Source organism: Equus caballus, chromosome 12, assembly GCF_041296265.1.
Source record: "Equus caballus isolate H_3958 breed thoroughbred chromosome 12, TB-T2T, whole genome shotgun sequence".
Classification (NCBI taxonomy): Eukaryota; Metazoa; Chordata; class Mammalia; order Perissodactyla; family Equidae; genus Equus; species Equus caballus.
The window spans coordinates 37,825,055-37,849,211 of NC_091695.1; the positions used below are offsets into that span (position 1 = coordinate 37,825,055).

At 55.8% G+C, this 24,157-nt stretch overlaps 1 protein-coding gene across 1 annotated transcript; it reads left to right on the forward strand.

The window, feature by feature from the left end:
• The first annotated feature begins 1,667 nt into the window (after positions 1-1,667).
• On the forward strand, positions 1,668-23,945 carry CD5 (CD5 molecule). Its single transcript, XM_005598215.4, has 11 exons — positions 1,668-1,824; positions 13,553-13,591; positions 16,126-16,449; positions 16,943-17,005; positions 17,275-17,607; positions 19,705-19,995; positions 20,652-20,777; positions 21,615-21,668; positions 22,285-22,404; positions 22,950-23,041; positions 23,466-23,945. The coding sequence occupies exons 1-10, from the start codon at positions 1,773-1,775 to the stop codon at positions 23,036-23,038; spliced, it is 1,491 nt and encodes a 496-aa protein (XP_005598272.2). The 5' UTR covers positions 1,668-1,772; the 3' UTR covers positions 23,039-23,041; positions 23,466-23,945.
• Positions 23,946-24,157: the final 212 nt, after the last annotated feature.

The following is a 24,157-nucleotide window of genomic DNA, read 5'->3' on the forward strand; positions in this document are numbered from 1 at the left end:
TCATCTGTGAAATGGGAAACTCCACCCACTTCCCACGATGGATGGGAAGATGAAAAGAGGCCACGCCCCTGGTGCACGGAAGTGCTTGATAAAAATCCCTTTGCCCTTTCTGGCGGAGTCTGTCAACTGAGTGTGGAGACAGGGGCCGCTTAATACACACATCTGGTGTGACTTGTAAAAGCCGTCTAAACACTGAGGCTTTAAGAGAAAAATATCCAGAGGAGACCTTGGAGTGTAAGCATGTCTGTCTCCTTCATCTCTGCATCCTTGGTGCTTGGCATGGGGCAAAGATTTTTTGAACGAATGATGGAAGGCATGAAAAGTCTGGGATTTCCGGAGTCACGGGATGGGAAGGGTGGCTGTGAGGGCAGGGGCAGGACTGTGTGGCTTCTGGGGAGGGGAGGAGCCACCCCCCGAATCTGGCATGAGCTGGTGGGTGTGCCCCCCACTCACACCTATTAGGGAGCCTTCGTTCCTTGACCCAGGCCCCATCCTTCCCTCTGGCAGATGGATTCAGGCACCCCAGGCATCCGAGGCTCAAGTCAGAGGAGACGGGGAGTTTGAATGCTGGGGAGCTAAGTGGATGCTGTTGGGCAGCTGCTGAGACAATCTGACCAGCCCAGGGAGGGACCCCCGCAGCCCTGGAGGACCTGGGCGGGGTGGGCGGTGAAGATGGGGGAGGGGTGCGGATGGGAGGCCGGGCTCAGACCCTTATCCTGCGACACGTCACACTCAGCTCTCTGCACATCCCTGAACTGCTTCAGGCTTGCCTGCAATGGCCTGGATTACTTGAAGCGCCAAGGACTGGGTTTGGGCCTCAGTTTACCCTGTGCTGGAGCACAGAGGCTGTGAGGAAGGGACTGAACCCACCCCAGGCTGCGGCCCCTGCCAAGAGCCTGGAGCCCCTCCGATGACCCAGCCTCCGCCCTCGCCTCGCCGTTGCAGGTTCCCATGGCCCTGCCTCCTCCTCCACAGGCCAGGGGTTGATCCCGTCCCCTCTGGGGGCAACATCGACAAAACGGGGCTCTCACACACCTACACGGAGATCATGCCATCGACACAGAGACCTCACACACTGACACGACATCACACACACACACACACACACACACACACACACACACACACACACGGCCACGACCCCAGCCTGCACGGAAGAGCCATCTCCTGCACTTGTCGGGAAAATATCACCTGTGCACCTCAAATTCCCACCTCACCCCCGTGAGAGCAGGTGGAGGGTGTCATTTGGCTTTTCATCACTGAGCCTGCAGCAAGAGCTGGTGTGATGCGCCCCACTTCCCACCTCTCACCGCCCCCCCACCCCACCCCCACACAGCTCAGAGCTCTCTCGGTGGGACCCCAACTTCAGGGACTTGTCCCCTGTGCCCCTCCATCCCCTCGGGCCTGCCCTCAGGGAGGCCAGGCCTGCTCCCTCCCGTCAGCCCGGCTCAGGGCTCCCCACACGGTGGCAGCCCTGTCCCAGCGTGGCGTGGTGGGGGCACTGCCCCGGCCCCGGGCACCTCAGGCAGGAAGCTGGCAGAAGCCAGGGCCGCCATTCGAACTGGGGCAGATGGTTTTACAGGGAGGAAGTTGACAGTTCAACTTCAAACACGGGTGACGCAGGCCCCACACTGCCTGCTTCCTCGTCCTGTCCCATCCCTGCCCACGCCCGCCCGCCCCGCCCCTCCTCCCCGAGAGGGAGACACGGAGCCAGACATCCTCACCCACGGGGGCCGCGCTCACTGAGACTGAGGCAGAAGGAGGCCGCGCCCATGGGGTCTCAGCAACCGCCGCTGGCTGCCCTGTACCTGCTGGGGGTGCTGGGTGAGTACCCTTCTGGGGCGGCTGCCAAGGGACCTGGGCTAGGGGTGCAAGGAAGGAGATGCCAGTTCTCCCCTTGGTCTGACTCTGGGCCTGCATGTCACCTCTCCAGAGGGTCACGAAAGGTTGGGGCCTCCAGGATCCCTGTCTGCTCCTCCAGCCCCAGCTCAGCTCTCAGCCCTGCTTGTCCCTACTTGTGCCCCAACTCTCTTCTCTTTTGCACTGCGGGAGCCTTGCTGTGCGCTTCCAGGGGAGAGCCACCCTAAAACCAGACTCTCAGCCTAGAAATCGTATCGTCCAGCTCCCCTACGACACAGGCTTCCCTCTGCAGCTTCCCCGACCCCAGGAGCATCCAGCCTTTGTTTGGATGCCTCCAGGGACGGGAAACTCACCATCTCCTGGGCAGTTGGGACAAAGCTCAGGACACAGTGGGCTGAGGCAGGGTGGGGACCACCTCTGAGATGCAGCTGAGCATGTCAAAACCACACGCCTCAGTTCCTGGTTTCTCTGCTTTCATCCCTGAGAGGCCCTGGCCAGGCTTGCCAGCCAAGGTGCGAGCCCACGCTGGGTCTCCAGGCCCGGAGCGGGGGGCTCCAGAACTTATCGTGTTTCTCCTGCCCCAGGACCACCGTGGAAATGCCCCAGGGTCTCTGGAGAAGCTGGCTGGGGATATGGTTAGGGGTGGGGTGGGTCTGGGGCCTTCGGTTTGCTGGGGAGAAGATGGTGCAAGCTGAGGGCTCTCCATCCCACGGGCCTTGGGACACTGGCTTAGGACCAGAACCCTGCTGCTGGGGCAGTCCCCGACACTGGGAAGGGGTGAGGATGCTGGGCCAGCTGGGGGCGGGGGCTGGGCACGGGGGACAGGGTGCACTGCGGCCTGAGGCCTGGGTTCTAAGCCTGGCCATGTATGACCTTGGATGCATCCCTGTGCCTCTCTGGGCCTTTATCTCCTCATTTATAAAATGCAGAGGTGGGAACTGGGTGAGATCTGACCACTTTTCGGGGTGGGGAAGGTGAGGCAGGGTGACAGAGGGCTTGCCTTCAGGGCGGGACAGGTGGGAGAAGGAGGGGGCCTGTGGCTTCCACTTTGGAAGGAAAGGACTAAGGCCTGAGCAGGGAGCCTCCGTCCCTGCCAGAGAAGCTGGTGTGTAAGTGTGAATATGAGTGTGTGAGTAGATGTGAGTGTGTGTGTAAGTCGGGGTGTGTGTGCTTTCATGGGCCGAATGTGGCCTCCAAATGTAGTCTTCCCTCCCCTGTGCATGTGAGAATGGCACTTGCACACACATGTTCACATGGCTGTTCTTAGATAGACTGCAAGAGGCACAAAATGCCTTCTGTCCCCGGAGCAGAGGCCCAGAGACGGGCCGCCGGATGCCTTCCGGGACCCTCCTGGGAGCTGCTGTGGCCTCCTTGGCTTGGGGATTCCTAGGACGAGGCCCTTCAACCCCCGACTACCCCTACCTGTGGCCTCTGACCCCACTGGCCAAGGGGGGCTGGCCAAGCTCCCAGCTGGGTGTGGGAGTGGGGATCCCGCTCTATGGGCCCCCCACCTGAATCCCAACATGGGCCGAGGCTCCCGGCAGGACTGGGCAGGTCCCATGGCCCAACAGAGCCCAGTGTCAGGAAAGGTTGGAGGCAGCGTGAGAGAACCATCTGGAACCCTGGGAGCACACGGTTTCGAGTGTGTCTGTGTGAACTGGCGGATAATAAATATTCCCATTGTTCCATGGGTCACAGCTCACCAAATACCTTTAAAGACGTTTTCCTCTGTAAGCTTCACAACAGCCTATGAAGTGAGTGGGCCCATGGCCCCATTTTACAGTGGGGAAAACTGAGGCCCGGAAAAGCCAAGTGGCAAGCCCAGGGCGTAGCAGCTAGTGAGCAGAGCCACCCCCAGCGCAGCTCTCTGCTCTCATGGAGGCCCCTCTGTGCCGTTAGCCAAAAGCAAAGACCCACCAAAGCCACACCCAAGAGTAGGAACACAGCCACAGGACACAGCTGCTGCCCGCAGACACACAGCCACCAAGGGCTGGGGGTGCCAAGGGCCGGGGCTGGGGCTGGGGGCAAACAGCACAGGCACCCTTTGAGCCATTCCAAGAAGAGATGTCTTGCTGCCAGAGTCCTGGGGACCCTGCGGCCTCCTGGCTGGCCATGGCGGCTGCGCCTGTGGCTTGGGGACCTTTGGGTCATGAAGATGCCCATGGCGTGCCTGGGGTGACAGTGACCATGGCTTCCCACAGCTGCTCCTCTCTGCCTCTGCCCTTTGCCCCTGCCTGCCTGGGGCTCATCTCCTTCCAGGTGGGATGGGGAGGCAGCCCTGACCAGCACAGCCAGGTCAAGCCCTGCTGCCTGGACTCCAGAAGCCAGTACTGTGGACTCTGCCCTTTGAACGCCTGTCTGCCACTTGCCGCTGGGTGACCTTGGACCCGTTCCGTAAGCTTCGATTTCCTCGTCTGCACAATGGGAATAATCGTCGTACCTGCCCCACTATTTGTAAGGATTAAATGAATCAATGAATTTAGAGCTTTAGTAGGAATGTTGGCATATAGTACAGTAAGTGCTCAATGAACATTAGTAATAACAGTAATAATTGAGCATCTGCTGCATGTGCAGCTCTGTGCAAAGCAGTCGAGACTAGCAGTGAACGAGGCAGGATCCCTCCCCTCGTGGATCTGGTGCTATGTGCCAGGCTAACAGGGGACCTCTTGGAGGACACAAGTGAATGAGCACGCGAAATACTTGCAAATTTCTAAATATTGTGATAAACGCAACGAAGGAGACGGCAATGCTGAGACTCAGTGACCGAGTCCACGAAGGGCTGTCCAGTGGGCTGGGCAGGCAAGGAGGGCCTCTCTGAGGAGGTGACGTCTCATCTGAGACCTGAGTGATGGAAGGAGCCAGCCAGGCAGAGGGAAGAGGGAAGAGTGTCCCATGCAGAGGGGACATCAAGGACAAAGGCAACTGGCAGGACAGGCCTGAGACAGGCTGGCGTCCACGATAGAGGAGAGGAGGGCGCTCCGGCCATCCCAGGCTGCAGAGGCTGAGGCCCTTGCTGGCTGGGGGAGTAAAGAGTCAGGCCCCCAGCAGCCCTGAGCTCTCCACCCTCGGGGGAATGGAGGCACCTGGGGGCTCAGGGCTGGCACTGGCCCTTCTGGTCGTCACTCTGTCCAGCTCCAGTAGTTTGGAGGTATTTTCCCCACAGCAACCAGGGAGGAACTTCAACTCTACCGGACAAAACTGATTGAACACTTACTCTATGTGCGTGAACGTGTGTGCACATGTGTGCATGTGCGTGAGTGAATGTGTGAGCATGTGTGTGTATGCTGTGCGCATGCATGCTGTGTGTACATGTGTGCACGTGTGTCGTGTGCATGCGTGAGCGTAGATGTGCGTGCTGTGCCTATACATCATGAGCGCATGTGTGCATGCATGATACGTGTCATGTGAGTACGTGTGTATGCTATATGCATGCGGGCTGTGCACATGTGCTGTGTGCATGTGTATGCTGTGTGTGTGACATGCGCCATGAGCGCATGTGTGTGTGTGTGTGCACATACACGCTAAGGCCTGCCGATCTGGGGTTGCTTTCTACCTGGCCACTCACAAATGACAAGATCACCTCTCTGAGACTCAGCCTTCCCCTCTATAAAGTGGGGATCCCCACAGCGCCCGGCTCAAAGGATAATTGCGATCATTAAATCTGGTTCGTTCATTCATTCAGACAGCAGGTCTTTCTTGAGCGCCTACTGTGTGCCAGGCACTGTTCTAATGCTGGAGACACAGCAGCGAACTAGCAAAACCCCTGCCCCGGTGGATCCGATGTAGCCCTTGGGGTGTGATGGGGACACAGACGAGAGACAGACTAGGCCAGGGACTATAGGTGGGGGCTAGGAGGTTGTGGGTGGGGTGGGGTGGGCCTGGGAGCGCAGTGTGCCGCGCAGTACCGACGGAAGGTGCAGTGGGTCCCGGGAGAAGACAGTATTTGAGCAAATACTTGTAGCACATGAGTGAGTGCGCCAGGCGGGACTGGGGCCAGCGCTCCAGGCAGAGGGCCGGTCAGCACACCGGCTGCTGGCGAGGGGTCCGAAGGCCTCCGTGAGGACTGGGGCTTCTTCTCTGCGGAACTCCAGCCGTGCGAGTGCCGAGCAGAGGAGAAAGTGTGCCAAGTGCCCTTGAGAGAGACGGGTAACTCAGACCTCTCCAGGCCTGTCTCTTGAACCTTGGGCCGGGCGCATTTGGGAATTGGGAAGCTTTCAGATCGTAGAAGGTGATGCTGTGTGTGTGCTGAGTGCCCATAACACGCCCGACGAGGTCTGGGGCAACGCGTTCCCATTTCTGCAGTGAAAGCCGAATTACTCGCATCTCCACTACCACCATCATCATCCTTATGTACCCGCGTTACGGGGCTTGACTCCCGCCGTCCCCACAGGGACCCTGGGACACAGCTGGGAGAGATGTGGGGGGAGCAGGACAGAAAATTGGTGGCAGTTGGCAGAAGCGACAAGTGTCCTGTGTGCTAGCACAGACTCCCACGGAGGCATCTGGAGTGAGCCCCTCCCTCTCCTCAGCCTCAGTTTCCCCCACCTGTGCGCTGCGGCGAGCAGACTCTGGGGTGTCCCCTGGGGAGTATTAGACTTCCATGGGGCCCCGCCAGGTGATGGAGATAGGGTTTCTGCCCTGACTCTACCACCAGATGGCTGTGTGACCTTGGGCAAGTCACACAGCCTCTCTGAACCTCCATTTCCTGATCTGAAAATGAGGGGTGAGCATGTTCCCTTCCTCACAGGGCTGTGGGTGGAAAGAATGAGCCCCTGTGTGTTCAAGAGCTTTGGGATATGTGAAGCTCTGAACGAAAAGGAGGGCTTGTCACGGTGACAGTGGAGACACACATGTGGCTTGAAACTCATGTGAATCCAATCAGACACACCAGGCCACCAGGGAGAGAGCAGTCACAATTGAGATAGTGAAGGCCATTCTGCCCACAGTCTGCTGGCGGTCAGCTCATTGGCCCAGGCCCTGGCTGAGCGAGATTAGAGACCTAATCAGTTCTGGCTGAGCTGTTTTTCTGGAGGCCCCATTCCCCAGGCCTCTCCTGCCTCCTTTGTCGGTCCTCCATGATTCTCTTCTTGTTTCGCACATAAACTATTCATAAACTACTATTCATAACTACTACTATTCATAAACTAACCACGTCATCTGGTGCTTGCAACCCGAGAAGCAGAATTTGGGGCCTTTCGTGATCTTTGTTTCCCTGAAGCCCTGATACAGATTCAGGTTGGAGACACGGCTCCACGGATGAGTGTCATTTCAGAAAAGAAGGGTTTCTTTTCTTTCTTTCTTTCTTTTTTTGGTGAGGAAGATTGGCCCTGAGCTAACATCTGTTGCCAATCTTCCTCTTTGTTGTTTTTTCTCCCCAAAGCCCCAGCACATAGTCATATATCCTAGTTGTAGGTCATGCTAGTTCTTCTATGTGGGATGCTACCACAGCATGGCTTGATGAGTGGGGTGTGGGTCTGTGCTTGGGATGCGAATCAGTGAACCCCGTGCCACTGAACTGGAGCGCACGAACTTAACCACTTGGCCACAGGGCTGGCCCTGAAAAGAAGGGTTTCTGAGCTTCCCAGTAGAAGATGAGAAGAAGGAAAACCCAGAAGGCCCCCCAAGGGCAGTCAGATGTTCTCATTTACTGAGTTTGCTGTAAATCGATGAGAAGTGTTAGAGGGAATCATTGTTTATGGAAAAAATGGACTATCTGACTTCCAAACCACACTAAATCAGCCCATTGGTTTCCTGACCTGGGAAACATTGATGAGAGGCCCCTCCACTGAGGCTGTTGGGAAGAAATGGGGTCGCCCGTGAAAAACCTTCGCCTGGGGCTTTGCACAGGTTAAGAGCTTCACACGTGTTTGCGATCACTGGTATTATCATCAGTGATGTCCAGGCCCATCCCTGGGATCCCCAGGACCCCCTGGACCCTCAGCAGGCCACACGGTTGCCTCCATTTCCCAGTGCACAGGGGCTGCCAGTGCAGATGCTCACGGGTCCAGGCAGGGCCCGTGAGTGAGGCAGAGGTGGGCAGCCTGGACCAAATTCTGGCTCCGCTGAGTACTGTAAAGTGGACCCACAGACAGGTCCACAGACATTTATCTGCAATTCCCAAACCAGGAAAACGTTTGTAAATTTCTGGCAAACGCATTCGGTGCAAATCCAGACCTGAACGAATAGGAGGCTCTTTAAAATCGCCACCCAAAATAGAGTGAAAATTCATCGATTTTGCTGCAGAAACCATCCTGTGTTTGAAGCTGGGGCTTCCAGACACAGGGTGACAGCAGGGTGCCTGAGGGATGCTGGCAAACCAGAACAGACAGGCCTCTGCCTGAGGTTCATGGTGATGCAGCCTGGTGTGGCCGGAGCATCCCATTTTTCCAAAACACCTGGATCTTGGGGTTTTTTAAAAAGCGAAACAGAACCAAAAGAAACTTTTAAAAAAGTGGCTGCCTCCCAGACTTTAAACAGTGTGCAGAGCAAATAGAACTCATCCGTGGCCTGATGTGGCCTACGGGGTTGCCGGACAGAGAGCCAAAGGAAGAATCATCTGGAATGTTGGGGGGACGAGGATATAAATGACTCAGAGCTGCCTCCAGGAATTCATTTGCTCCTTGCTGAGACCTCATCAGGACAGGCAAGGTCAAAATGATCGAATCTCTGCAAATGTGGAGAAAAAGAGAGGGGCTTGGGAGAGAGAGGGAAAGGCTCTGACTCTCTCTGGCCTTTTTGGCCTTGAGCTTTGCCCAGGCGCGGCCAGTCTAAGCCCTGAACTGTAGGAGCTCCGAGGGGAGGTTGGCTGGGGAAGGAAGGGGCCTTGGGAGAATTTTCGGTCCCTGCCCCAGCTGCTTGGGGTGTGGTGTGGATGAAGGGTTGGGAAATGGCATGATGCTTCCGTGCCTCATGTCCCTTGGTCTTGGGGGTCTCCAGGCTTCCAGATTCCAGGGCTGCCTGCAGGCGCCGGGCTAAGTTGTAGAGAGAGAGGTGGTGATGGAGGTGATGGTGATAGTGGTGATGGTGATGGTGGTGGTGGTGGTGATAGTGATGGTGGTGGTGATAGTGATGTTGGTGATGGTGATGGTGGTGATGGTGGTGATTATGATGATGATGATGGTGGTGACAGTGATGGTAGTGATGGTGATGGTGGTGGCAGTGGTGATGGCGATGGTAATGTTGATGGTGGTGACAGTGGTGATTATGATGGTGATGTTGATGGTGGTGATGGTGATGGTAGTGATGGTGATGGTGGTGACGGTGGTGATTATGATGGTGATAGTGATGATGGTGATGGTGGAGGGAAATTCTGTTCAACTGAGGACAGACAGGCACGCAGAGGGCAGGGGTCAGAGAGCTGCAGAGCGCAGTCTGCAGGGTGAAAGGGAAGGAGGATGTGGGTCTGACCCCTGTGAGAAGCAGCTCAAAGAAGGAAAATAAGTGGTGGACAATCAAAAACTGAACATACCCCTGGAAGATGGTAAGAATAAGCACCTAGGAAACCTCCCTGTCAGGTGTGCATCTGCCCCCCGCCAGCCGCTGAGAGACATCAGGAACTGAAAATTATAGATCACAGAAGTTTGAACCAAGAGTAAGGTGAAGGATTGATCGGGGAATCTAACTTCCTCATTTTCCAGAAGAGGAAACCGAACCCAGAGAGGTTTAGTGACTTGCCAAGATCACACAGGAAGGTCATGGAAAAGTCTTCCCACGCCGTGTTCCACTGCCTGAATGGAATCCCAAGTTTGTTCCCTTTCATCAGATTTGCATGCCAGGAACATGCAGGAATCCGTGAAACACAGGGCAAGTCGTCACAGCCTTCCCTCTGAAGGGAAGCTTAGGCGGCGGGGCCCAGTAGAAGGCACAGACTCTGTGCCAGATGGCCTAGCTTAGAGTCCCAGCTCCAGCACTTGCCAGCTGCTTGGGCAAGTTATTCAATCTCTCTCAGTTTCCTTTGCTATAATAAGGGGCTCGAAATACTAGGACCCACTTCACAGAGCTGTGGTGAGGGTTGAGAGAGTTAATGTATAAAAATGCCAGAGGAAGAGTGAAAACTATAAGAGGTTGATGACAGTGATGGTGATGGCAATGGCGATGACCATGGTGTTGGCTATGATGGTAGTGATGGTGATGGTGATAGTGACGATGGTGGTGATGATGATGGTGGTGGTGATGGCATTGATGGTGATGATGGTGGTGGTGATGGTGGTGGTGATGATGTTGGTGATGGTGGTGGTGGTGATGATGGTGGTGGTGATGGTGGTGGTGATGATGGTGGTGGTGGTGATGATGGTGGTGGTGATGGCATTGAGGGTGATGGTGGTGGTGGTGATGGTAGTGATGATGGTGATGGCGGCAATGATGGTGGAGGGTAACGCTGCTCAGCTGAGGACAGACAGGCACCTAGAGCGAGGCGAAGCCCTAGAATGCCTAGACGCCTCTTCTCAACACAGCGTTTTCCTTTTTAGAACTTTTCTTGGTTCTCCGGCTGGTTCAATCTTTCCTGAGAAGGTTCTCTGAGCAGGGCCTGGGCCGTTCTGTGTGAGATCTGGAAGGAGGCTCATGCCCAGTCCCTGCCCCCAGGGCCCTCAGGGTCTGGCTGCTCGAGCACCTCGGGATACGGGTCTAAGTCGTGTTCATCTCCGCAGCCCCAAAGTTGGCACATTGGAGGCACAATTGGGTGGCAGAGAGCTTGGGTTCGGAAGTCTGACTCGTGGTTCAAATCTGGGCCCTGAAGTTGCTGGCAGTGTCACCCTGGACAGGACACCTGCACTCTCCCGACATCTCTACCATGAATACACTCAACTCACATTGTGGGGCCACGTGGGAGATTAACGATGACCTCTGTAAGGAAGCTCCCCGCGTGCTGAGTACACAGTAGGCGCTCTATAATTGGCAGCTGCTGTTAGGAACAAATGTTGATTGTGGTGACTTTGGGGATACGAGGGTCCCCAGTGGGAAAGGGACATGATGGCCCTTATGATCTGGCTCTCCCAGCATCCCGGAGGGGGATTCCTCCCGCGGGAAAGCTCCGGGCTGGCCTGCGGTCCTGCCCACACCTGCCCCAGGAACAGCCAGCGCCACACCAGGACCACCAGCTCTGAGAAGTGAACACGGGCCAGGAAGGCAGCGGGCTAAGTCCTTCCCATAGATCATTTCGTCTCCTCCTCACAGTGTCACTATAACGCTGGTCCCATTCTTGTCCGCATGCTGCGGATGAGGAAACAGAGGCTCCGAGCGGCTAAGAGACTTGCTTCCCAGGGCCCACAGGTAGGAAGTGGCAGAGCTGGTCTCAGACCCAGAGAACGTTGTCAGTAGCTGAAAACCCATCCTGCGTCGTCTAGCACCAAAAGGTGGATCTTTGCGTCCTCTTTCTCCATAAGTGCCCCTTCCAGCTGCCTCAGCTTTCATGGCTTAGCCAAAGAAATGACTCCCTAATGGTGGACAGCCCCATTCACAATGGGGAGCTGGGACCAAAGGGAGGTGGGAGCGAGAGGTCAGGGGTGAGAGGTGAGGGCAGGACAAAGTGCCTGCTGCCTCCTCATTCTCCATGCTAGCTTGGGCATCTCCACCATGTCCTTCTGAGGCTGCCCTGCCCACTGCAATAGATCTGTTGCCTAATAGCTGGTCGACCTCCTCCCCCGCTAGGCCAGAGCTCTGGCGACTGCTCTGGGCCCGACACGCCCTCTGTATGAGAAATATCTGCCCCTCTGAGGCCTGTGACTCCCAGGGCAACAGTGATGGGCTCTTACCAAGATGGAGGGAACATCTGGGGCTGGCCTGATTGCATAGTGGTTGGGTTCCTGCACTCTGCTTCGGTGGCCCAGGGTTTGCGGGTTCAGATCCTGGGCACGGACCTAGCACTGCTCATCAAGCCATGCTGGGACAGTGTCCCACATACAAAGTGGAGGAGGACTGGCATAGATGTTAGCTCAGTGACAATCTTCTTTAAGCAAAAAAGAGGAAGATTGGCAACAGATGTTAGCTCAGGGCCAATCTTCCTCACCAAAAAAAAAAAAAAAAAAAGATGAAGGGAACATCACAGGGCCTCGACAACTTCTTACAAGGAATCTTGATTGCGGGGAGAGGGAAGGCTGGCAGGGGCACATCTTCCCTTAAAGTTCTACCACCAGTTCAGAACACTCAAGGAAGAACAAGCTTTTAAAAACACACCTCTTTTTTAACACCCAGCAACAATTTCTCAAAAGCAACTTAAACACAACTGCTTGCTATGTAAAGTGGTCTCCCCAACCCAGAGTGTTGCCAGCTCCCCGTCGAGAAGTCCGTCCAGGAGTCAGACAGTTGGCAATCAGACCACCAGCTCCGGGATGGACAAAGCTGGCCGGCGAACGAGGAGGGTGGGCTCTGAGGACACACGGACCCGCCAGCCCATCCCATCCCCACCTAAACCCAACCTCTGCCCCGGCCACGGATGAGTTACCCAGGCTGCTCTGCCACGAGCCCCCGCTCTGCAGTCACACGGGCCTGGGACGAGTCGGAACTTCCCCAATGGCCCACATTCTATCAAATGGGCCTGGGCAGCAGCCGTGCCAGAGGGCAGGCCAGTTCCTACAGACCCACATCCACAGGGCCCGTGGGCTTGGCTGCCTTGCCCACTGGCTGCCCCACCTTGGCAAGGCCCTTTGAATTGAAGTCTCTTTGAGCTTCGATTTCCTCCTCTGGAAACAGGGAGCTGGTAAGGATAAATGTTGTCATTCTTTTGTCCTGCCTTGGGAATACCAAAAAGGAGCAAACCTTGTCTTCCGTTTGTTTTTGTTTTTCTGTTTTTTAAGGTATGCTTTTTTTGGTAAGGAAGATTGGCCCTGAGCTAACATCTCTTGCCAATCTTCTTTTTTTTTTCCTCTCCAAAGCCCCAGTACCTAGTTGTATATCCTAGTTGTAAGTGCTGCTTGTCCTTCTATGTAGGACACCACAACAGCATGGCTTGATGAGCGGTGTATAATTCTTCACCCAGGATCCGAGCCCGCAAACCCCAGGCCGCAAAGCACAGAGCGTGAACTTAACTGCTTGGCCCCGGGGCCAGTCGCCTGTCTTGGGTTCTTTTCCTGGCTCATTTCTTGGTTCTCTAGAACTACGGAGTTCAAACTTTTTTTATTGAAAGCAACACACAGGACATTTTTACGTTGCAACCCAACGCACAAAAAATGACCCTTATCCTCACAACGCATGGTACATTCGGACATTCTCTACTCTAGTCCATTTCAGTTTTTAAAAAAATGGTGGTCGCATGACTACACATTGTTTTAAAATCGATGGATGCTGTCCTGAGTATTACTACAAAGCGACAGCGTGAGGAAATTTTGGGGGGCGATGGAATTATCGTATACCTTGATCGCAGTGGTGATTACACAGATCTATGTCTGAGTTACTCATAGAATTGTGCACTGAAGGAAAACGAATTTTACTGCATGTTCATTTCGAAGGTAAAGTTTTCAAACAAGAAAAAGATTGATTGTTGCAACCCACTAAATGGATTTCATGACCCATCTAGGGGTTTCTACATTTGGTATGAAAATCCTTGCCCCTGAACCCCGCGATGTGGGGGAGGCCGAAAAGGCGCTTGTTGGGGCTGTGGGTGGATGTGAGCGGGCGGCGGGGGTGGGCGTGGGGGAGGGGAGAAGGGAGCTGGAGGGAGACTTCACTTCCTGACCCTCCTCTCTCCTCTCTGCAGTCACTTCCTGCCTCGGAGGGCTCAACTGGGAGGACCCAGGTAAGGACGAACCACAGGGAGGCCCGGGGACGGGGAGAACAGGGCTGCAAGTCCATCCCGCAGGGGGACCTGCCCATTAAGGAGCTGTCACCTTAGCCAGAGTGAATCCCACCCCACAGAGAGAGAGCCCACACACACACACACACACACGCATGCACTCACACACACACATGCACCCATGCACACACACTAAGATGCCCAATTGCAGGCGGATGCTCTCCATGGCCATAAAAAGATGCCCCGATGCCCTCGACAGCCAGCAACACGCAAATGCTAGTTCTCCTGACAATGAGTATTAGGACCCACTCACCACGCACAGAAAACACACTGGCCCATAAAGGCACCTCGCCAAGTCCTGTTTCCTACCGGGTCTTGCCAGATGCTCCCTGGTCAAAGACATTTGTGGCTGAGGCTGCAGTGAGAGGCTGCCCAGGATTGTAAAGTGGGTCAAGTTTCCTACCTGCAAGGTTGGCCTTTAATCCTAGAGGTTAGTGTTTCCTAAAAAGGGTTCCACAGAACCTGTTGGATGAATGGTGGGCCACACCGCATCACCCACTGGAGACTGACAGTGTGCACTGGCCTGGTAAAGGCTCTGAGAAGTCCTGCAGCAAAGAAACCTGTTAAACGTTTTTTTAATTCAGCAGTTCCCGGACTTACATCACCACAGATCTCTCTTCTTCACATTTCCTGAGAGAAAATGATGCTGAATGTATTTTGGGAGAACTGTGGCTGAAGGTTCTCATAAACCCACTGTGCAACCAGGACCTGGAACCCTACAATGGCATCCTAGCTCCGAGCTCTAGCAAGTTGCTTGGCCTCTCTGAGCCCTGTCTCCCCACTTGTAAAACGGGGAGAAAGTCTCCCTGGTGAGGATTCAGTGAGTCAGCTTGCTGGAGGGGAAAATCTATAAAGGTTCCGCCAGTGCCAGGTGTTGGACCAGCCCACTTTCCTCTGACTGGCCAAGTGACCTTGGCAAGCGCCAGCCCTGTGCTCTGGGCCTCAACTGTCCCCATCTGTGGGAAGAAAAATGCAGCCCGACACCAGTTCCCAACCAGAGAAAACCTCTGCTCAGAGTCACTTAGAAGAGCCTCTCATTTCTTTTTTTTAAAATTTCTTGACTAGGTAACACAATTGCCTGGCTCAAAACTTAAAAAATATGCAAAGATCTGGGGCCGGCCCCATGGCTGAGTGGTTAAGTTCATGCACTCTGCTTTGGTGGCCTGGGGTTCACTAGTTCGGATCCTGGGCTTGCACCTACCATGCTCACCAAGCCATGCTGAGGTGGTGTCCCACGTAGAAGAACTAGAAGGACCTACAACTATATACTGGGGCTGTGGGGAGAAAAAAAGAAGAAGATTGGCAACAGATGTTAGCTTAGGGCCAATCTTCCTCACCAAAAAAAAATGAAGAAGAATTTTTTAAAAAGTGAAAAAAGTATATAAAAAGATCTACAGTGAAGACTCTCATTTCCATTGCTGTCTTCCATCTGTCCAGTCCTTCCTCAGGCCCCAAAACCCAGGTCATAACCGCATCCATTCATTTCTTCCATATCCTTCCAGAATCTCTTTATGAAAATACAAATATATATTTTTATTTTTCCCTTCATGGAGCTTTATAAAATCGTGCAAGCCACATCCCTACCTATGACCCAGCAATGCCACTCCTTGGTATTTACCCCAGAGAAACGAGAACACGTGCCCACACAGAGATGAAGATGGGTCCACGAACGTTCATAGTGGCCAAAACCTGGAAACAGCCCACACGGTGAATGGATAAACAAATTGTGACACATCCACACAATGAAACATGATTCAGCAATCAAAAGGAATGAACGACTGAGACAGGGCACGACAGGAGACACCTCAAACACAGCTGAACGAAAAGACCAGACCATGAAACAGGCCACTGGGTTCCACTTATGTGACATTTGAGAACAGGCCAAACGAATCTCTCGCGACAGAAAGCAGATCGGTGGTTGCCTGAGGCTGGATTCAGGGAAATCGAGGGAACTTTCTGGATGATGGAAATGTCCTATATCTAGTACGTGGGGGTGGCGACAGGCATGTACACATTTGTCAAATTCCATTAAATAAGTCCCCTTAAAATGAGTACAGTGCACTGTATGTCCATTGGACCTCAATAAAATTGATTTTAAAAGTTAGAGAGAGAGAAAGAAAAAACAAACAGGTGCCAGGCCCTCCCTCGGATCTACTGAAACAGAATTTCTGGGAGTGGGCGATTCTGCTGGATAGTGGGTGCTGGGGACTCCTCGCCCACGGCTCCAAGTTGCACTCGGCTCTGAGATCTTCAGCTCCATCCTCCCGGGCCCAGCCTCTGGGGGCCGCCTGGGTCAGGAGCAGCCCCCGCCTCAGTTTCTGGGAAGTCTCTGCAGTGCCCCAGAGGGACAGAGCTCAGGAGCAAGAGAGGCAGCCCGGGGGCAGAAGGGAGCCTGGTGGGCATGGGGGCCCAGGTAGGGAGGGCCCCTGGGGAGCACCCCTCCCAGGCTCATCCGTCCCCATCTCTTCGACCCCTAGGGTTCCAGGTGAGGCTGGGAGCCTCCAACTCACAGTGCCAGGGCCAGCTGGAGGTGGAAGTCATGGGCACGTGGCGCACGGTGCACAGCCAGAGCTGGGGCCGCAGCTGGGGCCGTAGCAGGATCCAGAGCCAGTTCCACTGGGAGGACCTCCAGCAAGCCTCGAAGCTCTGCCGGAAGCTACTCTGTGAGGAGGCTTTAGTTCTGGCCCACATCCCTTCTTTCAACAAACCCAACAGACAGATCACCTGCGTGGGACGGCTGGGATCTTTCTCCAACTGCAGCGAAGCAAACCAGAGGGAACCTCTGGGCCTGATCTGCTCGGGTGGGTAACTAGCTGGCCACACGGGTACCCTGGGCCTGGGCACCAGCCCCGAGGAGGCTGTCCAGGGCCTGTGAGCTGGGGCCTGGGCAGGCAGGTGGAAGGGGATCCCTGACTTACAGCTACCACCAGGCCCCAGCAACATCCCCCGGTGGGGAACTGGAAGGGGAGGGCTGAGGGTTGCTGGCACCCTGCCGGAAGGATGGAAAAGGTCCAGAATTTGGGTCTGCTGATTGCTAACTTCATTGTCCCCTTCAAACCTCCATTTTCCCAACTGTAAAATGGGCTGGTACTGACCACTTCACAGGAGGCTTAGAGACAACCTGTGGGTCAAGTGGGCCTAATGGATCTCTTGCTACTTACATTATGGGTTCTAGTTCTTTCTTAACAAGGCCAGTTGCCACCAGCCCTCCCCGCACCCCCCGTTCTTCCCTTCTCCCCTCTCTTCCCTCCCTCCCAGGGTCCCCTGCCCCCTCTCACCAGAGTGTCATTGCAGAGCCACGGAAGACGACACCTCGGCCCACGAGCCCCCCGCCCACAACCACCCCGGAGCCCACAGGTAAGGAGATTCTGAGGCCCCTGGGGGTAGGGTGTCAGCTTTAGCAAATAGAAATACAGGATGCCCAGGTACAACTGAATTTCAGATAAACGTGAAAAGGTTTAATATAAGTGTGTCCTCTGCAATATTTGGGACCTCACCACCTCCCAAGGCCTCGGCCAAGGATTCATTTGTCCACATGTTGGGGCCAAAGAGCCAGGAGTAAGGAAGGCCCCACTACCGGGCTGTCAGCACTCAGGCCTGCCCCTGCCCTCTCTCTCTCCCCGCAGCTCCTCCCAGGGTGCAGCTGGTGGCAGGGCCCGGGGGCCTGCGGTGTGCGGGCATGGTGGAGTTCTACAGCGGCAGCCTGGGTGGCACCATTGGCTATGAGGCCCAGGACAAGATCCAGGGCCTGGGGACCCGCATCTGTGACGCCCTCCAGTGTGGATCCTTCCTAAAGCATCTGCCGGAAGTGGAAGTAGCCACGACACAAGACCCGGGGGAGAGCAGACCCTTGCCAATTCGTTGGGAGATCCAGAATGCGAGCTGTGACTCCCTGGAGGGGTGCTTCAGAAAAGTCCAGCCCCGGATGGGCGGCCAGGCTCTCGCCCTCGTCTGTTCTGGTGAGTGAGCCCTGGCCAAGACCCACGGGGTGTCCGCAGATGGTCTGTCAACACACGTGCCTGGACACCCCTGCGTGTGGCACAGGGCCCCTAGGCATGATGGAGAATGAGAGGGACATGGAGGCTGATCACTGGCCTCTAAGATGTAGGGTGGCAGCAGGGTGGGCAGGCTGCCCTCACACCCGTGCCTTGGGAATCTCTGCAAAGTAACACTGCCCAGCCCAAATGAGCCACTGGCTGGGCTGCCACACAGTGAGGTGGCATCAGCAAGACTCCCAGGAGGAGGCGAGGTCTCCCGGCAGGTTTTGAAGGAGGAGAGAAGCGCGGGTTTGGTGGAACAAAGGAGAAGAGGATTTTTAGGTGGGACTTGTGGCCTTGGATGGGGCGAGCCTGGCAGGAGGGGAGCTTGTAAATCTCAGCGACAGACGAGATCGGAATGATGGCGCGAGGTGGGAAGTCCCCAAGGCCCAGCAGGTGGAGAGAGAGACCAGAGCAGGTCCCCAGGGGGCTTCCGGCAGAGGCTCCGAGCCACAGCATGAGCAGACTGGTGACGCTGGTGTGGTTGATGGCGGGAGGCCGATGAGGCCAGTCTGTGGGACCCCAAAACCAGGACCAATGGGGAAGCTGAAGGGTAATGAGCCCAGAGCCCAGAGTTCAAAATAAGGAGGCATACTCATAGCATCCTGGGGAGCAGTGGGCTCCCGTCACCGGGAGGGTTCTGGTGGAGTCCAGACTTGAAGAATCATACTTTCTGAGTGCTTCCGTTGTGCCAAGGAACATTCCAGGGCATTCTTCCATTTTCACAGCCACCTTAGGAGGTGGGTTCTATTATTACACCCACTTTGCAGATGAGGAAACTGAGGCTCAGAGACACTTTGCTCAGTTTCTTGCCCAATATCATAGACCGCTAGCTGGGCTTTCCACTCCAGAGCCTGTTTCCTAAGCCTTCGCTACTCAAAGCGAGGTCCTGGACCAGCAGCATCAGTTTCATCAGCGGCTGGTTAGAAATGTAGGTTCTCAGGCCCCACCCAGAGCTACTGAGTCAGGATCTGCATTTCAGCAAGGAACCAGGGACTCCTGTGCATAAAGCTAGGGAGCAATGCCCTGGGTCACTGGGCGACCCTGCAGGAGGGGCTGTCCCCAGCCCCCTGGATACCTGGTGCGAGTTAGTAAAGTGCAGCCCCCTGTAGGCAGAAGCAGCCCCCAGGGTCTCTTGGCCTGGTGAAGGAAAAGGAGCTGGCTCTCAGGGCCCCACTCGCCCCTTGGCTAAGAGCTCTCCTGCAGGCTACAACCTGCAGAACCAGACCCCATTTTTTCTCAATGCAAGATTTATTAGGGCTTTGAAGGTGGACGTTGCTATGGAAACTGACCAACACTGGCCGGATCACAGCTCTGCTCTAACTGGAGCACATACAGGCTTCAGCTGTGGATCCCAGCTATGGACCGATCACCCCGCCCCCCCACAGGCCCCACCCTGATGAGCAGAAATGGATTCAGTCTCTGTTGGACCAGGTCCCAGTCGTGAAATCTTGCCCCTCAGGGCGCCGGGCCTGGCCAGCTGGGTTTCTGGGTTCTGCCCCACCTGTGAACTACCAGGACTCAAAGGAGGAGGCAGTTTCCATCCTTGAGCCTCAGTTTCCCCTTTCTGAAAACTCTTCTGCCTTCTAAGGAGCAGCAAGAGAATGAGAGAATGTCTAAGAGGAAAGGGGACCCAGGAGGAGCCCGTTTCCCACTGCTGTTCCCTTAGCACCACCTGGGGGTGGGGGGGTGACTCCCTGCTGGTGTCTGCCCAGCGGCATCCAGGCATCGCCACCCTGCTGGCTTCTTCTCTGAAGGTGCCCATGCTGTGGCATCTCACGATGGGTGCCAGCAGCTGCCCAGAGGTGCCAGGGGCAGAGCGTGATGGGGGAAGCGCTAGAGAGGGTGCCAGAAGGAGGGACAGAAGGGAAGGTGGTCCCACAGGGTACCTAACCCTCGCGAGCTGGGCCCCGCGAGCTTTGCCAGTGGCACGAGGCCCCAGTGCCTGGGCATGCAGGCTTGGGGCCGAGAGAGCTGCCTCCAACCTGTCACCTCACCCCCATTGCTTCCCCTCCCCAGAGTTCCAGCCCAAGGTGCAGAGCCGCCTGGTGGGGGGCAGCAGCCTATGCGAAGGCTCCGTGGAGGTCCGCCAGGGCAAGCAGTGGAAGGCCCTGTGCGACATCCCCTCACCCAAGGGTGCAGTGCGGTGGGAGGAGGTGTGCCAGGAGCAGCAGTGCGGCAAGGTCAACTCCTACGTGCACGAGGCCCCCGAGAAGACCTCCCAGGGGTTCTTCTGTTCCCAGGAGAAGCTGTCCCAGTGCCACCAGCTTCAGGAGAAAAACAGCTACTGCAGGAGAGTGTTTGTCTCATGTGAGTTGGCCACAGCCCACGGCGGGCGGAGGACGGCTCTGGATTTTTCCCTCTAGGAGCCAGTGAGCATGTTTCTGAAGAACTGGCCCCAGGAGCTAGACGGAGAGCCCGAGAACCCTAGAAAAGGATGGAGAGACAGCAAACGGAGGGAACGGGGGCAGGGTGCTCAGACAGCAGTGGGCATGAACCGTAAAGAGGGGACTGGCCATGATGACTAGGCAGCTAATGAATGATAGAACGAACTCTGCTCTTCCAGACTGGAAGATAGAAAAGTGAGATAGAAGATACATATTGGCTAACTAATGGTAACTGAAATACACATAATAGAGAGAAAGGGATGGATGGACGGCTATTAGTATATGATGGCAAGGTGATCACGTATAAGTAATTGGCCAATGGTAGAAAGTTAAATAGTTGATAACGAGAGCGGCAAGTGATAGCTGGATAGTCAATTGTTAGATGGTAAACGGTGGATGGATGAGTGGGTAGCAGAGAATTCCACCAGAGATGGGTGGAGAGACAGCTGGAAAACAGCCTTCTGCACATGCTGGGGAATTGCTGGGGCGAGCCGGCCAGCCAGCAGCTTCCCTCTGAATGGACAGTTTTGATGGTATCCGGGGGCCAGGACTGACGGGATTCCTCTGCCCCCACCCCAGGCCAGGATCCAAACCCAGCGGGCCTGGCCGCAGGCACTGTGATAAGCATCATCCTGGCCCTGGTGCTCCTGGCGGTGCTGCTGGTCGTGTGCGGCCCTCTCGTCTACAAGAAGCTGGTGAAGAGATGTAAGTGCTGGTGCCTGGAACCACCTCCCTTTCAAGCCTCCACCGCGGAGAGGAGATGGCTGCACTCCAGCCTCACGGAGGAGGGTCCCGCCCCCAGAGAGCCAGCTGAGGACCCCTCTGCCTCACCACCCAGCCCCTACCCTCTCCTGCCCACTAGCCTTTCTCTGCCCAAAGTAGCAGAATCATAAAGTCAGGAACATAGGGTTTGCTGATTCGCCCACATCTGGGGCCCAGCTGAGACCCACTCCAAGCCCAAGGGAGGGTGTGGCCATCCTTTAGACTGTGGGGAGCCCAGAGGGTCGTCAACACGGCCTCTGACCTCAGGAGACACACGTTCCAGGTCGGGTTCCGCCACTCACCAGCTGCAGGAGATGCTGACTGAGCACTTCCTCTCTGAGCCTCGGTCTCCTCATCCCCCAAATGGGCAACTGTGCACCTTGTGGATGGAGGAGGGTGGGACCCTTGCCTTGCAGAACTCGGGGAACATTATTCAGAGACAAGGAAGTGAGACAAGACAGGCTGAAAAGAGAAGGCCCAGCAGTGGGCGGTGTCAGATGGGTCCCTAGCACCCTCCCAGGTCTTAATTTTGGTTCTGAGCACCTGCGGTCCTTTCTCCTGGTGAGCCAGCCTCCTCAGCCCGCGCACCCTTTAGCACTAGGTGGTGAGGACCCTTCAGAGCAAGTCAGAAAACTGAGGCCCCAAAAGACTTCAGGGGGCGGAGTCCAGCAGTCCCTCCTTTGGCCACGCCCGCCACCTCCTCCCTCCCTCCCCGGCTCCCTCACCCTCCGTCTACCCCCTCCACGCCCTGCCCTGATGTGCCTTTCCTGTGTTGCCCAGTCCGCCAGAAGAAGCAGCGCCAATGGATTGGCCCCACGGGAATGAACCAGAACAGTAAGTGTCCCCGGAGGCAGGGTCCTCCCTTGGCCTCAGCCGAGTGTTATCATGGAACAACTTTAAAAGGCCAATGTTATAACATTTTGATGCAGCCGGCCCGACCCCCAGCCCCAGGCTTCATCCTCTCTCCTTCAGTCCACAGCCAGGGCCACCCTCATGGATGAAACCACAGCTCTCCCCCTGCCTCCCTCTCTACATTCTTCCCCCTTTACAAGCAAGGGCTGAATCCTTCCAGAAGGCTCTGTGATGTTGAGCCTTTTTTCACAAAATAAAGGCCCTCAGCTCCAGGGCGGCAGGGAGTATATCTGCCCTATCAAATGTATTCCAATTCCCTGCTGAATACCTGCTTGATGACTGACTAACTGACCCACAGAAGGCCCACCCCGCCAATCGGCTTCCTGGCCAACCCAAAGCTGCTCCAAAAGTCTGACCCCTGGTAGTATGAAATGCCCCAGGAAGAAAGGAAAAGAGGGCTGTGTTGAAGGAGCTGTGGGTGCCTCTGCCTCTCCCCCATTACACGATGGGAACAGGAAATTAAGGTTCTGGGCTGGTTGGGAAGGAGGAGGAAGACAGAGCAGCAAGTCTAATGACACCATCTCCTGCACCTGCTCAGTGTCTTTCCATCGCAACCACACGGCGACCGTCCGGTCCCAGGTTGAGAACCGGCCAGCCTCACACGTGGAGAACGAATACAGCCAGCCTCCCAGGAACTCCCACATCTCGGCTTATCCAGGTAAGCCCCTAGGATCCTGGGGATGGTGCAGGGCTGGAGCGGAGGTCACGTGATTGCCCAAAGCGAGAAAGGAGGCGGCAGGGGAGAGGGGGATCAAACTGCCCCTTTGACAGCCGGGCACAGCAGGATGGAAAGGATACAGCCTTCAGAGGCCACTCAACTAGACAGAAGAATGTGCTGGGATGCCATTAACTCCAGCATTGCTGTGACCTAACGGGCTGTTTCTCTGCAGGGCCTTGTGGGCAGGATGGTAAATGAGGCCCCTCAGATTCCTTCGAGGCAGAACAGAGCCATCCGGTGGCCTGCAGGAGCCCTGTATTGAATGCTCCCTGACTGGCGCTGACAATTAAGCCACAGGGAGCCTGGCGTTCAGCCTCATTAGTGGACACTGGCTGATTTGATCAAAACAGCTATGGGCTATCGAGCCACCAGCTCATAAAGCCCCTGTGATCTTCCGACCCCGCGGGGCTCTCGGCTCTGAGGGGCTCTCTCTGTGTCCCCTGGAGGAATAACCCCACTTCAAATGGCCTCCTTTCTTTCCGCAGCTCTGGAAGGGGCCCTGCATCGCGTTTCCACCCAGCCTGATAACTCCTCTGATAGCGACTATGATCTGCACGGGGCTCAGAGGCTGTAAGAGGTGAGCCCCCGGGACCCGTGCACAGCCCTGGGGATGAGCACCAGCCTCTGGGTGGCTCCCTTCCTGCCGCCCTGCCCATCCGTGAATGGGGATTGGGGTATCTTGACACATATAAAGGGAAAGAATAAGCATCAGCGATCTAGGGGATGGCAGGTGATTTGGCCTTCAGAGCAGAGGAATCATCAACCTTAAAAGCATCTCTTAAACTCCATCCCAGAAGACCACCCCAAAGGGCCCCCAAGAGTTTCCTGATGGACTACATCCCTCCCTACAAGCTGCCCACAGAGACGAGAAGCCCCTGACCCAGAGGGACAGCGCTGTCTCTGACATTGAGCCCAGGGCTGGGGGCCCATCCCCCACCTCCCTGAACCATCTCCAGGGTGTGTGGTTTCCTCCTCTGACACGTGTCCTTCTCACCCCGCAGATCCGGGAACCAGGGACGGAACATCAAGGCCGGATCTTTGATCCTGACAATATTCTGTGTCCGTTGCTTGGAAATGATGTCCTGATTCCTGCCCCAGCCAGAACGTGGACAGAGGCGAGACGCCCTTCAAATGTGTCCTCCTGCTCAGCATCACAGCCAGCTCTGCCGTCTCCCCGCGGGCGCCTGGCCCAGGTGAAGACGCCCAGCATAGCTCGGCAGCCTCTCCGAGGGTGGCAGCTGTGAAGGGGCAGAGCCCACAAACAAGGAGCCCTCCCAAGCTGAGACCTGTGGGGGCCAGCCCCCGCCAGCCCCTCCCCTGTCTGTGGGAAGCAGCAGCCAAGTGGAATCGGCTCTCAATTCAGACTCTGACCCTAGTGAGGACAGACAAGGAAGCTGACCCCTAGGGTTGGGGGGTGGGGGGTATTTCTCTAGTGTATTTTTCATATGTTCTTTGTAAATAATGCTTTTTCTCCTTCCTGAGGGCTAGAGTGGCTGGCCTCCTCAATCCAGGGTCCACCTGCTGGATCCCTCTGGAGATGCTCACAGGAGGGGGTGCCTGCGGGAGCCACTCTGCAGCCCTGTGGTGAGAGGGCTGCACATCTGACACAGAGACAGCTTAGCACATCACAGCAGCTGCCAGCAAAGGGCCGTGTGGGTGCCCAGGATTCAGTTGGCTGCCTCACTCAGAGCCC